The 14,223-nt window shown below is 39.5% G+C and overlaps 2 protein-coding genes across 4 annotated transcripts in view; one reads left to right on the forward strand and one right to left on the reverse strand.

The window, feature by feature from the left end:
• Positions 1-7,472, forward strand: part of RB195_004619 (uncharacterized protein) — a gene marked incomplete at both ends in the record, with an annotated part of 29,352 nt that extends 21,880 nt beyond the window's left edge. The window contains 21 exons of one of the 2 annotated variants that reach the window (XM_064182542.1): positions 326-467; positions 529-639; positions 698-868; positions 1,026-1,104; positions 1,723-1,814; positions 1,877-2,017; positions 2,682-2,900; positions 2,972-3,067; positions 3,127-3,273; positions 3,908-4,083; positions 4,145-4,226; positions 5,011-5,093; positions 5,169-5,217; positions 5,335-5,396; positions 5,671-5,732; positions 5,789-5,946; positions 6,414-6,509; positions 6,616-6,744; positions 7,082-7,222; positions 7,284-7,382; positions 7,440-7,472. In XM_064182542.1, coding sequence (XP_064033807.1) covers positions 326-467; positions 529-639; positions 698-868; positions 1,026-1,104; positions 1,723-1,814; positions 1,877-2,017; positions 2,682-2,900; positions 2,972-3,067; positions 3,127-3,273; positions 3,908-4,083; positions 4,145-4,226; positions 5,011-5,093; positions 5,169-5,217; positions 5,335-5,396; positions 5,671-5,732; positions 5,789-5,946; positions 6,414-6,509; positions 6,616-6,744; positions 7,082-7,222; positions 7,284-7,382; positions 7,440-7,472 — 2,368 coding nt within the window. The remainder of the gene's footprint in view (positions 1-325; positions 468-528; positions 640-697; positions 869-1,025; positions 1,105-1,722; positions 1,815-1,876; positions 2,018-2,681; positions 2,901-2,971; positions 3,068-3,126; positions 3,274-3,907; positions 4,084-4,144; positions 4,227-5,010; positions 5,094-5,168; positions 5,218-5,334; positions 5,397-5,670; positions 5,733-5,788; positions 5,947-6,413; positions 6,510-6,615; positions 6,745-7,081; positions 7,223-7,283; positions 7,383-7,439) is intronic. The other variant, XM_064182541.1, reaches the window with a different exon arrangement.
• Positions 7,473-8,836: 1,364 nt separating this feature from the next.
• Positions 8,837-12,485, reverse strand: RB195_004620 (uncharacterized protein; the record flags this gene model as incomplete). 2 transcript variants are annotated; one of them, XM_013436200.2, is made up of 10 exons in its annotated part: positions 8,837-8,944; positions 9,007-9,079; positions 9,240-9,351; positions 10,220-10,328; positions 10,388-10,484; positions 10,552-10,650; positions 10,728-10,810; positions 10,926-11,034; positions 12,220-12,338; positions 12,414-12,485. In XM_013436200.2, 10 exons carry the CDS (start codon positions 12,483-12,485, stop codon positions 8,837-8,839), a joined length of 981 nt encoding a protein of 326 aa, XP_013291654.2. The 2 variants fall into 2 exon arrangements, with proteins under 2 accessions (XP_013291654.2, XP_064033810.1); XM_064182543.1 differs by lacking the exon at positions 9,240-9,351 and having other exon boundaries at positions 10,258-10,328.
• Between the last annotated feature and the right edge of the window lie 1,738 nt (positions 12,486-14,223).

Genomic DNA, 14,223 nt, shown 5'->3' on the forward strand with positions numbered 1-14,223 from the left:
CGGGGGGGGGGGGGGGGGAGGGGAAGAAAACCCCCCCCCCCAAACCAAACCCCCCCCCCCCCCCCCCCCACCAACAAAAACCCCCCCCCCAAAATAACCAACCAAAAAAAAAAAAAAAAAAAAAAATAATAATTATAAAAAAAAAAAAAAAAAAAAAAAAAAAAAAAAAAAAAAAAAAAAAAATGCAGGATTCCCTTACTTTTTTTCAGTAACCCGTACGTCACAACCTTGTTCCAAATGTTTGAAAGACATTTTCTAAGGAGATTGCTGTATACTTTATTTTTGTTTTCTCTATTCTAATGCATTTATAGGTCCATGTATATAGCCATGGTCATGCGCCATCTATGGAAGGTCTTTCAAATGACGAAGATACATTCCTACTCGGTGTAAGTCGAGTTTCATATGTAAGAGAAAACAATCAAGGGCGTGAGTCAAGTCAACATCGACTAGCAGTTCATGATCTAAAGGTAGTTTTCTTGGTTCTCTCCTTTCGGAGGATCTCTTTCTGCGATGATAAAGTTTTTTTAGGGATCTTGGACAGCACAAAATCGTGACGCCTGTATCAATATTGCGGACGGAGTACACAGAGCACATCTACTGCGTCGAATTCTTAGCAATGATGCACTCAAGATCTTAAAGGTGTCTCAAATTTGAAGCCAGTGTTGTTGGAGCTATTTCAATGATACATTGTCTATAGCTACATTTGGAAGAAGAAGACCAACCCACAAATACACCTGTGACCACCCAAGAACAAAGTACTGATGTACACGGTCACCGTCGAGGTTACAGTATGTCAGATCAGAATCAATCTTTACTTACGCAACTAATTGGAGAGGTTAGCACGAAGCTCGTTGCGCACTGCGAACAGGTATGTGCGTTAGCTTTCAGGATTTTGAAGAGACATATATAAGGACTGCTTTCAGTTCTTCTAAATTGTCACAGTCTTTAACTTTTTTCTTCTTTTCACATGACATGTGTGGTCATTTTAATACCGATTATTTAATATCTTGCCTGCGTTCCTTTAGACTGCTGACCTTCCTACAAACTCACTGCTGGGAGCGATTCAATGCTCTTCGGATGATGTCCGTCTTATTAATTGGCAAAGTATGTTCGTTTCAGCATATGTATAGCAATTATGATGTGTGTGATATTTATTTACTTTTATCATTATTTATTTATGATTTTTTTTACATTGTTTGCATTTGTCATCTAATTATTTATGATTCGCATCCTAAACAAATCGGTTTGGCAAAATACTAGGAGACACAGAGACACAGTATTTGTGGTAGCATTACTGTAGTTTTCTAGTAATACATTATAGTGTAAAAGTAATGTTTTATTCGTGATCAAGAAGCACACTTAAAGTGTACTGCGGCATCAGCACTTTAGAAAATGAGCAGAAATTTATCCACTTTTCCGCACTGCTCTCTGAAATCGGATGCCAGTTCAGTTATTTTAACCGAAACATGCAGCAGCAGAGCGAGATAACTTGATCTTGTCTGATTGTTGGCAACAATCGATTTCAGCCATCCTTTGGAACTCAGTAATTCCGTTCTGTCGCCATTTCATTACTTCAGTTTTAGGGCCGAAAATGCTCTTTATGTAGTTCTCTTCAATGCATGATTTGTTCGCACTTTTCTAGCCTTGATAGAAATTTATATCTCCTTTTCTCTTCCTGAAGCAGTGATTTTTAAGTTGTTACTTGTTTACCGTGCATTTTAGTTGATCTGTTCAACAGTCAAGTCGTGCTGAAAGGTTGTGAGAAAAAAGGATTCATTTTGATCACTGCTGCACGTGCTAGTGTTACACAGAAGGTAAACATTTTCAGATTTTTTGAACTTGAGTTTTGTAGACTGGTCCCATTTTGCAACTCTAGGTACACCGTTGTGTATGGCGAAATGGACAGTTGCTAGGCAAGAAATCCTGGTCGGCAATAATTTCGGGAATGCAATACTTCGCTCCAATCTCTAATCCAGACCAACAGGCTGTTGAACCATTTAGATGGCTCACAAGAGAGGTAAGAGATAGATGAAGCTTCACAAGTGCTTAGATTCTGATTCGCATCCTATTTTGAGTTCTCTTTGTTTTAGAAAAAAAAACATGTGGATCAGAAAAAACTGCAGTAAATTACTGCGCTGACTACGTGAATGTGACAGCAGAAGATAAAATGAAAAGTTTCAGGAGAGGAATCCCTAGCTTCTGAAATTTCGCAGTTCAGCGGTCCATTTTCCTCTTTGGCACTATATTCACGCAGCCATCATATATTAGATGAGATCTGATATTTAAAAAAAGGTTGCAAGCGCGTATTATGATCTTAAAAAAAGAAGTAAATTCAGAAAAATGTAGTTGAATCGCCGAGAATGTATCCACTTCATTTCGGTGTGCTTTCAATGTTGTATAATCTGAAATTTCGTGGAAGAAATGGTATTTTGCAGTGTTCTGTTTGTGTTAACGCTCTCTTTATATTAGTCTTTGTTTCATTATGAAAAACCAAAAAGTTTTCATTGTAAGAGTTCAGCTGCGGTCCAACTCTGGCCAAAACATGTTGTCATGATGTTGAGGTTTACAGTTCTAACCCATTTACTATTCTAGTGAGCTTTTACTTGAAGTCATTCTACAATTCTAATGACCATTTTATTCAAAGCCAGCATGTAGATATACTCAGAATGGTTATCTTATAGGTGATTGAAGAGAAAGCTGCAACTGCTGCAGTTGGAGACCCTTACCTACATCCATACATTGGTGCTGGTGATGCGGTTGGTGGAGTAGTAAAAGCTAATGAAACATCCGAAGATCTTCAATTGCAACGAATTGTCTCAAGATGCAGCTGTGAAATATATTTTTGTTACTTTTCGGAAGAGCTTAAGACTGATGCGATCGAGGAAACAGGAGTTCCGAAGGTAGGTTGCTTATATTTGTTGCTTTAACAATTTCATTTGGGATACGGTAACACATTCAATCTAGTTTCTAGGTTGAACAAGATCGTGCTATTGGTGGAGAAGAAATCGGAGTCGATTGTGTTACATTAAAACATAATATGCTGGAAGCAACGAGTAACTCAGAGCAGGTAACAAATCAGTGATGGCAATAAGAGTTTTTTTTTTGTTTGCAAATTTATCGTTTCAGTACGAAATGGTGGTCGATATTGTGAACAATCTGGTATTGTTTGTGGATCCAAAAAAGAAAGAACTTGCAGATCGAAGGAGAAAGTTACGATTCGCTTGTCAGATGATCGATATGAAAGAAATGAGAGAGCGGATTGTTGAACAGCAGGTAAGAAAGTGGATAGTCACATTAAATTGACCCCTCTTAAAGGCAACTCTCCACGAATTTGGGGTGGTACGGGTTTCAGGTGGGTTATGCTTATACGGGATCGTAGATTGTGGGGAAGAGGGTGATTCCGTTCATCTCTCCCTGTATCAGTGTAAATGGACGACACCGGAACGCCGCTTCTTACGACGTCCTCTGTTGCAGCGCGCCACCCTTGCGCCCCCCTCCGCTTGCGATTCGTCCGAATGGGTTGTCGACGAATCGTTGGCGGGGTGGAGTTGGGCGCAAACGTTGCGCATTCCAACAGGAGCGTCATAAGAAGTAGCATTTCACGGTCACTCATTTTCAGTGATATAGGGAGAAATGGATGGAATCACTCTCTTCCCCCACAATCTACGATCCCGTATAGGTATGACCCACCTGAAACCCGTACCACTCCAAATTGGTGGAGTGATGCTTTTAAAATGTTCCGAACTTAACCACAACTTTGGTTCCTAAGATTCAGCAGCTAAATCTAATGATCAGCCGTTGTTATCATCCTACTATGATTTTCAAGCATAGAATTTCAAAAATCCAAGAAAAATAGAGTCATCAACTACACGTTTGTTTCCATACGTTTCATTCACAAAATTTCTAGTGCGAGCTTCGTGAAATAGTCTCTGTCGTTCGATCTTTGGAGAGACAATTATTCTATCTTGATACTCAATCAAACGGAGATGTCGACGAGCAGAAACGCCGCGATATTGTCGAAGAGATGGAGGACATCAAAACGAAACAACTGGAAGTGTCTGACAAATTAGCTATCTATATCAGGTTCGTTTGAAAACAATAAAATTTTTGTGCTGAGTGCTTGGATTTGATTGGAATATTTCAGTTGTTATAAACAGAGACAGGTGGATGCAACTCGTGCCACAGTTTTTGACAGAACAGCAGAGGATGATACTGTAGCAGCTCTAGTAAGAAGATTCGAGTTAAGTATCTCGAATGTATTTAGTTTCCATTTATTACAACTTAACAAGAAAAACTTATACATCCATTAATTTTTTGTGTTCGGCCCTTCAAATGCATTCATAGATGCGATAGTCGGACCCGGCGCTCCGACCCCCTTCACTTTTGGATGGTTTGTGAAAGGACTCTCTTCACTTTTGGACGGTAAGAGGAGGGACCTCCTCACCTTTGAACGGTTGGCAAAAGAACCCCCTTCATTTTTGAACGGTTGCTAAAAGGACCCCTTCACTTTTGGACGATTGGCGAGTCTCACCCCATGAGCTAGACCCACTTCACCTGGGGAGGGTCTGTCTCCTCCCTATAACGCCTATGAATGCATTCATAGCTGCATCCTAGATATAAAGAATAGTATGCTCTCATCCTTGTTTTTTTATTACGACAATGCTTCACATATTCCCGCAACAGTTCTCAAACTGATGTAACTTGTCGCTGTCGTTTTTTTTTCAACCTACGTTCTCTTTTCTCAAGAATTAGTTATCTTCTCAATTGAAAATTTTTGGAATTTATTTGAGGAGAAAATGACCAGCGGTTTGCACAAAAAGTTAGTGTGGTTTCTTTATTCTTCAAAGGAACTTAATTATAAATTTCGTGCGTAGTTTGTTTGGACCTTTTGCGACCTACTTTATCGTGTCCACACATCATTTTACTGTAGGCCAGAATTTTGAATTCATTTATATCAGTCAGGAGTTGAGTTTCATGCTGGATTCAACTTCAGTGTGTCATGATTTTCAGGTTTGCTTCGAAGATTGCATATGGAAGTTGACTGAAAGTGATGGGCAAATTTCCATAGCACAACTACAAATAAGGAATTTTTTGTAGGTTCATCTATGATGTTGAATAGTTTTGACTATTCATTCATTCATGCGAACGAAATATTCTGCATCAATTAGGTACACACGGACAATGCGTCTCGACAATTCCGGTGAACATTTGTTTGAAGTCAGTATTTTAGCTTCTTTTTTTATGACCTCAAGAAAACTTTTCCATTTACTGGAAAGGTTAGGCTGGAAACAGATTGTTATGCAACCTCTCAACCTTAAACATGACTGATTTCAGGTGGGATCTATTCGCGTGACAAATCTTCTTCCTGATACGATTTATCGAGACACTCTGCATAGGTTTGTTCATTGTCCTTCGTGTGTTATGATTGTTCAAACGCTTTAATCCATGCTAATGTGATTCTTGGCCAAACATCTACAGATTTGAAGAATTCACGAAGAAGTTTTACAGCACTAACAAATTGAACACTTCCGAGATCAGTCTGCATTTAATCACTTAGGAAGTAATAATTATAATCGATCAATAATTTTCATAAGTTCCTGTTCTAACACAATGATTCTGTTGTTTAAAAAGGTCCGAAAGTCAAAGAAAATTCCTTATTTGGTTTTTTAGAGACGAGCGTGTTCAATCTCATCAGCCAGCCATTCGATTAACTGTGCGTGATATGGCCCCAGGTACGATTTTTTCGAGTTCAACAGAAATTTAATAAATTGGATGTTTTTTTTTTCAGTTGGAGGCATATGCGTAAAGGAGTTGTTCGAAGTGAACATCGCTCCGATGGTTGCTCAATTGACGTATCGATTCTTCGAGAAAATGATGCTCTTCTTCTTTCCTGGTCGGAATATACACAAGGAAGATAATTTAGATGCAGTTGAAGAAAACACTTCTGTGAGTGTCGTTTCTTAGGAAATCCTCGCAAAGGATTTAAGTGGATTTTTCGTCTTCTTCTGCTCTTTGATTCCCGTTCCTGGTCAAACTCAGTAAATCATAGATATGATAGATATTCCACGAGTACGTCAACATGGCTGACCAGAGGCGGGCCTTTTCTTTTCACATTTCGTTTACTCATTGTACTCATACACGATGCTTTGCTGTAAATACCGAACACTCACAGTTTAATTAGTTGCGGCATAAGATTGCCGTATTTCACAACTGTCAAAATTGCTTTTCTTCCAGAAAAAAGGCCTTCTTTGTGTGTTTGGCATCACATAACCTCAAAAAAAAAATCCAAAATATTTTTCAATATTATTCTGAACCGCGAACTTGGCTCATATTTCTCTCTTTCCATATTTCTAAAAATAAAAATTAAATTTAAAAAAAAAACCTAGTTAACGGGATTTCCACTTTTTTCCCAGAGATTCTCTTTCACTCGGCGCTTTGCTGGAACGTTGAGTATGCGAAGTAACAAATCCGGACAGATTGAGAGAAAATCAAGTAACTCAAGTGGAAAGGTTGGAGTTTTTCTTACTTTAATTTCATTTGTATCGTTGGTGATATAGCGTTACCATTTTCTTTTTCTTTTTTGCGACTTTGGCATTCCATTTGATTCCATTCCAGAACGCCTCAGGCAAACAGTCCTCGGACATTGAGCTCACTGATATCGACAAAATGAGAGAACGGGCTGATAACAACAACTTTTTCCTTTATATCAAAATTCCAGAGGTTCCTTTCGTCGTTTCATACAAGGTAGCGCTTTCAAATGGTTTCAGCTATTTTAGAATTTTATTATGTTTGAGTGTTTCTTATAAATTCAAAATTTTCAGTGGGAAAACATAAATTGTGAGGGTTCGGTCATTTATAATCCATTGTTTGTTTTCTGTCGACGTTTCGCAATGCTCAGTTCAAGGGCCGATTTCTAGAGTAGGGCATAATCAGCGTAATACCAATCCGAAAATAGGAAAAACTGAAAAAGCATCATATCTTGTGAAGTTAACTAAAACACTCCCATATCGTTGCAACCATCTTATCAAAAGGTTGTGTTGCGTTACCATTAGACGGGGAATCGTGATTTGTTTTGTTCCAGGGTAACAAGGAGAAAAATATTGAAGATGTGGATCGCTTCAGCTTCCTATTTCCTTTATGCGAATTCCACGAACGGAACTGGACTTGGTTAGATGTAGCATTAGCAGTAAAACAAAGATGTAAACGGGTACTTCTACAGCAAGTGAGATGTTTACGAGTTGTTCGTATTCCGTGGTTTTGTTCAAAAAACGGATATTTTACAGTTTATGCGACAAAAATTGCTGAGGAATCGTCTCACAGGCGGGCCAGAGACAGTTGAAGGATTCAACGAAGAGGACAAAAAGAGAATTGTACTTGGATCGGTGGGAAAGATGTGATCGTTCTGTTTGCAGAAAGATATTGTTATTATTTCTTTTTAGACGTCCACAACTGAGAAGAAAAAGAAACGGTGATTAAAATCACCAGCGGATTTGATCGCACGGGATTGAATTGTCTCTTATTATGTTTGGAAGCATACGATACGTACAGCTTTCATAAACTGTCAGAGCCTATTTTCTATTCTGTATCTCCTCTTGGACATACAAGTCGATTTCACACAGATCGAAATTACAAATACAAGACAAAAGATTAAGCAATCAATATATTAATTCTTTTTCAATATTTTTTGGATCAATTTTGTAATAAGTACCGAGTGGATGAAGATCCGGATAAGAGAAAACAATAGAATTCATCTGGATTATTTGTATTCGCGGTTGTAGGGCACTCGGTAAGGGGTTCCGCTGTGACCGCACGATCGATCGTTTATTCGAAACCGTCAACACCTTCATCCCCGTGATCGATAAATTGGTAAGAGACTCGTCTGGGAAGATAAAAACATAGACATGACACATCGCTAGCCTCGGAAGTCATTGTAAGGCGGCGCATGTCTTCATGAATCAAAAACGACATCTTATTGGAAGTTGAACGAGTAGACGCATTCCCATAGGGATTTGATCAACGCCGCACACTTCATCGTTTATTCATATACACGCACAAATTCATTGTATTTGTGAGGAGTTTTTCGATTCAAAAAAAAAATGGTGAGGGAATAGTTCGTCCGTTTTTACAACGTTATGAAAAAAGTGAAAGAACCCAAAAGAAGAGTAACCGGATGAACAGTTTCATATTTGTTTTTCTCCAGTAAATAATGATATCCTACTACCGAAAAAAACTTTCGAATGTTTCGTAGAGAACGTTGGTTCAAAAATTATCACCAATAAGGATTCGCTAAGAAAGCTTCAAACGCGAAATCTCTTGAGAGTAATTCCTGATAAACATGAAAATTAACGAAATTCGTGCTTTACGAAAGTATACTTTAGGTTGAAAAAAGTTCTGTTTATCTCAATTTTGAAAAATAGGGAGAGTATAGGATCCAGCTTTATTTCCGCTGACATATTTCGTGAGGTGACAAGTCGATGCTGTACACAGGTCAGTCCACCACCAACCCAACTTGCATTTCAGCAGCGTTTTCCTTACAAATTTTTGAAAATAGGCCTGTTGCAACCATGCTTTAAACACATTAATTAAATCATTTTGAAAGCCCAGAACATATTCATATTTACCTGATAGAAATACTTAACAATTGATAAAATCAACAGAGATCACAGTTCAGAAATTGGGCGACTTCCTCGTCCGTATAATCATCCCACGACACCCGCCATTAAACGCCGAAAAGCCTGAATAAATCTAGTTATTTAGTATGATTATTTCTAATTTGTATCACTGAAATTTACTTCTCATTCTTCTCAGTGCAAGTCTTGAACCGTTTTATTCGCAACTATTCATCATCCGAGTCGACTGGTTCCTCCTTCTTTGCGTAACCCGGCCTTGACTGACGACGTTCTTCAAGAGCAAGGTTTAACGAGGCCCAATCTTCAGTTCTTGCCTGAAAAATCTCAGCTTACATCTACCGTTTCCATCTACGGTGATGGCTTCGTATTCTCGTACCTGGATCGAAGCGTGCTCAGCGGCCGTTAATGGTTTTGGACCATTATTAACAACACTGATGATGTCAGTTAATCTGGAAACTATAATTGGTCTTAATATGGTGTTTAGTATACCTTCAACACAAACATAATCAGGTATCTTCATTTGTAAAGAAACGGCTTCATCAAAACGATGAATTCCCAGTTTCCTGGGTGCTTTCACAGCTCTAAGATAAAGGATAGAAGGCAGTTCACCTAATTATCAGTTTTTCAATAGTATGTAACGCGTCTCCATGCATCCCCTTCCAGTCGTCCTCGACACCCATAAGTTTTTGCAGAAATTCGTTGAGAACATCAGGCGACTTGCCTAAAACATCTTTGTTAACAAATCGCAGAAGAGGAATGCAATAGTGCAGTAAATAAGCAAAACACCGACTACGCGGCTTCGGCATAAAGGAAAACATTTGTACGGGAAAACAATGCGCATTATTAGCGTCTATAAAGAAGCTACCAAAATGCAAAGCCCGGGAGATCCGATGGCAAACTAAATTCCGTAGTAAGAAATATAAAAAGTCTCTGCAACATGATCCGCTGATCTGATCTGCTGATCCGCTTGGGATCAGCAAACGCGCTTTACTACTTACTACTATTACTACAATTCATAATCGTTGAGGTTTTGGAACGTGTTGGGCTATGCAATGACTTGTGGGAACCAGCCGATGTATCAAGTCAGTGTTTTCATTCTTTTAGAAAAATATGGCACCAATTTATCGATACTGAAATGATGAAAGGCTTGGTTTGCACTAGTGCGGTCTCGAACCTCCGATCGATCGTGCAGGAAACGGAGCTTTTAATCGACACGCACCCTTGGTTTTTTCTTATGGATGAAAGATACATTCTTTTGTGGGAAACGATAGGAGGAAATCCCTTTTTTTCTCTATTATTATAGAGTCATTTTCCATGCTGCTGCCACAGCGGATCTTTTACGGATTTTGCCAGACCCGCCAAATAAAAAACATATGAGGAGACAAATAATAGGTAAATAGATGGAATATGAATGAGATGAACTTCTGACTATCTGGGAGAAAGGAAAAAGAGTGGTTTCAAGGCGTCATTTGAATTTTCTCCTCCCACAAGCACAAATTCTATTGTCTTCATAAGGTATAACGCGTACAAAGAAGTGAAGAAGAAAAGTAGTTGCCTCACGCTGCATAAAAGCTTGATCGTATGCGGACAATCAAAACTGAAAAAAAACTCAACTAAAGAATCCAACCCGTATTTCAAAGCCGCTAAGGCTATCTGTGAGGGTGGATACATGAGCATCACATCTGACAGAAGTGCTTTCTAAAGTGACAACAGATATTATAAACATATGAATGGCGTAATGTTCCTAAATATCTTACTCTAAAGAACTGATCAGCAGGCTCTCGAATTGCTTCTACATTGAAATTGAGCAGTAACATCCGTGCCTTCATCTCCACTAGATGTCCTTCGAATGGCCTATAATTCCAGTTCAGTTCAATGGAAATGGTGCGCGCTAAATATGTTCAAGCGATTATATGTTTACCGGAATGGAGAATGAATTGTTATTTGATAGCGTAGAGCTCGCATGATTTCTGGTTCTAGTCCTAGAATACGAGTAGTATTCTGCTCTGGAGTTCCAGATCTGAAATTGAAACAATGATGGTCGTCTGTCTAGTGGCAAAATCTTGAAATCTTTAAGACCTTTGAGTTGCTACATACTTTAAATTTGCAACAAACTCATCGATGGTCACATAGAACTCCTCAACTTTCATAGCCAAATAGAAACATGCCATCATCACTATCTACAACGTATACGTTATAAACACAAGAAAAAGAACCTGTGAATGTGGATACTTAAACATTATGAGAAAAAGAAGTAAATTAATCGGAAACGTGTCAATGACAAATATGTGTTACCTTTGGACTTGCTTCCATCACTGACCATCCAAGAAAAAGTCGTTTAAAATATGCATAAGCTGTCCAGCGTACTGATGGCCACATACACGGTCGAAATGTGTCGGAAAATCTGCAAATCTGCTTTGCTACAATGAAAAACGCCTTTCATTTCCTTATGTCATCGAACAATTGTTCGATGTGGTCAAGTTACTGACGAATAATGAGGTAGAATATTGAGGCATAGGAGGCGTTGTTGGCTTTTGTTGAACGCAACTACGTCGTGATTCCTTTTAACTCCACAATCGTAGGCGCAGTGTCCACAATTTCCGACCACTTTCAGTGCAGAAACTTTGCGAAGATACCTCTTCAACAAATCAGAGACCTCTTCCAGCAAAATGAGAGGCTATTATAAGGACAAACAGAGCGCATCGGTTGGAAAAAAATTCTACTGTAATAGAGAAATGAATTTGCAAATTTGAATTTGCACAACACTGAATCCGTGGCTAATCCACTACCATACAAGCAACTGAAGTGGCACGAAAACATGAAAAGACGTTAGTTTTGTTGACGTTTCGTTCTATTTTATTAAATAAAGGAACTATAAAATTTCCGATGGTTTCTGAAAATGGAAATTTTGGATAAGAAACGTAATCCGTAGAAGAAAATAATGTTTTCTAATATTAGTTATTACGACCATATCTTTACGAAAAAAAAAATCACTTTTGAGCCAGATTCCGTGAGTGATTAAATATAGTCGTCGGGGTCAAACGACATGAGGCACGATGCAGTTGTGTAAGCGACTGCGTTTCAAGCGACGCGGAGGAGCCAGCGGTTGGGATCGAAGCGGGACCACTGCGAACTGCAGCGATGAGAAGTGTTAGCATGAGTCCTCACTCAATCCTAACCGCTACGCTTCACCGCATCGCTTCGAACGCAGCCGCTTACGTAACTGCGTTGTACTTCATATCGTTTTGACCTCACTATAAATAGTACAGTCGAGTTAAAACGAACTAATGCTCAGCGCAGTTGCGTAGGCGGGTGCATTCCAAGTGGAGCGTAGGGAGTGGAATCGAATTGGGACATCGCTAGCACCGCTAAATGCTGCAGTACCAGTGAAACTAGCGATGGCCCCACCACAATCCTAACCGCTAGCTCTGCTGCATCGGTTCGAGCGCAGCCGCTCCCGCAACTGCACTAAGTTTCACTTTGTATCAACTCAAAAGTAAATAACAAAACGTAAGACTACTTAGATGAACTTCACCTTATAAACGTCTGCTTGTTTGAAATAAATCAGAATATGAAGACGATGCATTACCGGATTGCTGCACTTTCCACCACTGCGATCATTTGAGCCTCTTCCTCTACAGTGAGAAATATTGCTTCCTCACCAGGTTGAAGTAGTTCACGTTGTTTGTTCCGAAATGATTCATTGGCCTACAAATATAGCAATGCAGTTAAAAAAAAAAACATTCCGGAAAAGACGAACGGAAATAACTGATCACCACTAACCAATCGACGTTTTTCTTCAATTTCTTCCTTACTGAAAGTCCACTCTCTTTTTTGAGTGCTGGTTGAGTACATGACTGGAATTGAGAACACATCCAATGACCGGTTTTTTTTAAACTTTACGACTTTACGAACTACAGATGTTACATGCATCGAATAACCGTAACTACCGAGAATTGTAAGATTTATGAAGTTTTATGGTGCAAAGTTGTTGACCCCTCAATACTTCTCACAAACCATGGATCCAGGGAGAAACAACGAAATCATAAATGATGACAGTAGCACAAGAGCGGTGAGTTGGTATCGGTTTCTCTTCATTTTTTCTCCAACTTTCTTTACTTTTTCAGAAAATCATTTCCGCATACTATGTTTCCGCTTTCCGAAAACATAGTACTTCGCAAATCTTCTTTTGAAAAAAATGATATCCCAAACAAAAAGTGGGATTCACCGTCGTAGTTCGCCAATCGATGTACAACGATGTAATCATACCCGTCCCGCTGAGTCATTTTATAGGGACAGAGTGAACTCATTAAGAACGTTCGAGAAATTTCTTCAAATATTTGGAATCTCAGATTTACTTGAATCTTTGCGAGCAGTGGAAACTCCCGGGTGAACATTCCTGCAGAAGCAAAAATCCCCGAATCTTCGACCCTACGAAAGATCAACGGAGTGATGATCCGGCATCAAAACACACATAGAGGTCAAGTATAAGAAGTGGATGTTTGCGCAGAAGTTATTGTTACAACATTGCCCCTGAATCAGAGCTTGGAGGCGAGGACGACGTTTCTGTCGCGCGTTAGACGTTCGTCAAATTTTCTTTGCAATGCTATAAACGCCGGAAAATCCTACACACTTATTTCCGATGCCTTAAACCTACAGCGTAGACCACAAACAACAACCAACACCACTTTAATGAGTCTCGAAGAGAACAGAGTCGTAAGAGTTCAGAAAAAGTACAAATATCTCTTTGGCCGAGTTCCCGTCGAGGTGTAATTACGACGAAAGCAACGTGCAGCTCGCACGGTATCCTCTTTCCAGAAAGTCCATCACTTTTAGTTCCAGTCACCAATTCGGTTATCTTACACGATCGCTCGTTTGTTTCTATTTATTTGTTCAGGATACGGTGATAGTGGAATGTAGATGATCTACTTGGATTTTGTAGTTCTTAGTAATTCATTGTTAGTGGGTAGGAACGTTATCCTATGACTCGTCCGGAAGTCCCGCATCGATATTCCGAACTGCCTGGAGTATTGATTATACACACACTCTCTCCCTTCCCGTACTGGAGAACGTACAACAAATCTCACTAACTCCTCTGGGATGAATCTTACGGTGAAATCAACGTGAGAGAGCAGATTTCTCATGGATATCGTACGATGTCTTCTATTGCCATTCATTTCATGTGCTTCAGAGACAAATGTTTTAGAGCAGAATTTTTGTTCTAGTCATCCAATTGCTTTATCATTCCATCTCCACATACAATACATAAAGATAATTAGTTGAAAATATTTCCTTAAGTTTTTATTTGGTCTTTATTTATAGTTGAGTCAAAACGACATGGAACACGGACAGTCGCGTAAGTGGCAGCGCTCGAAGCGGTGCGGTTGAGCGCGGCGGTTGGGATCATGTAAGGATCCTCGCTACCGCCACCTGTCTCTGCAGTTCGCCGCGGCACCACATCGATTCCAACAGTTGGTCCTTACGGGACCCTAACCGCTACGCTCCACCGCGCCACTTCGAGCGCAGCCGCTTACGGAACTGTCCGTGCTTCATGTCGTTTTGACCGAGTTTCGACTGATGAATGAAATTCCAT

The sequence above is a fragment of the Necator americanus genome, chromosome I (assembly GCF_031761385.1).
Source record: "Necator americanus strain Aroian chromosome I, whole genome shotgun sequence".
NCBI lineage: Eukaryota > Metazoa > Nematoda > Chromadorea > Rhabditida > Ancylostomatidae > Necator > Necator americanus.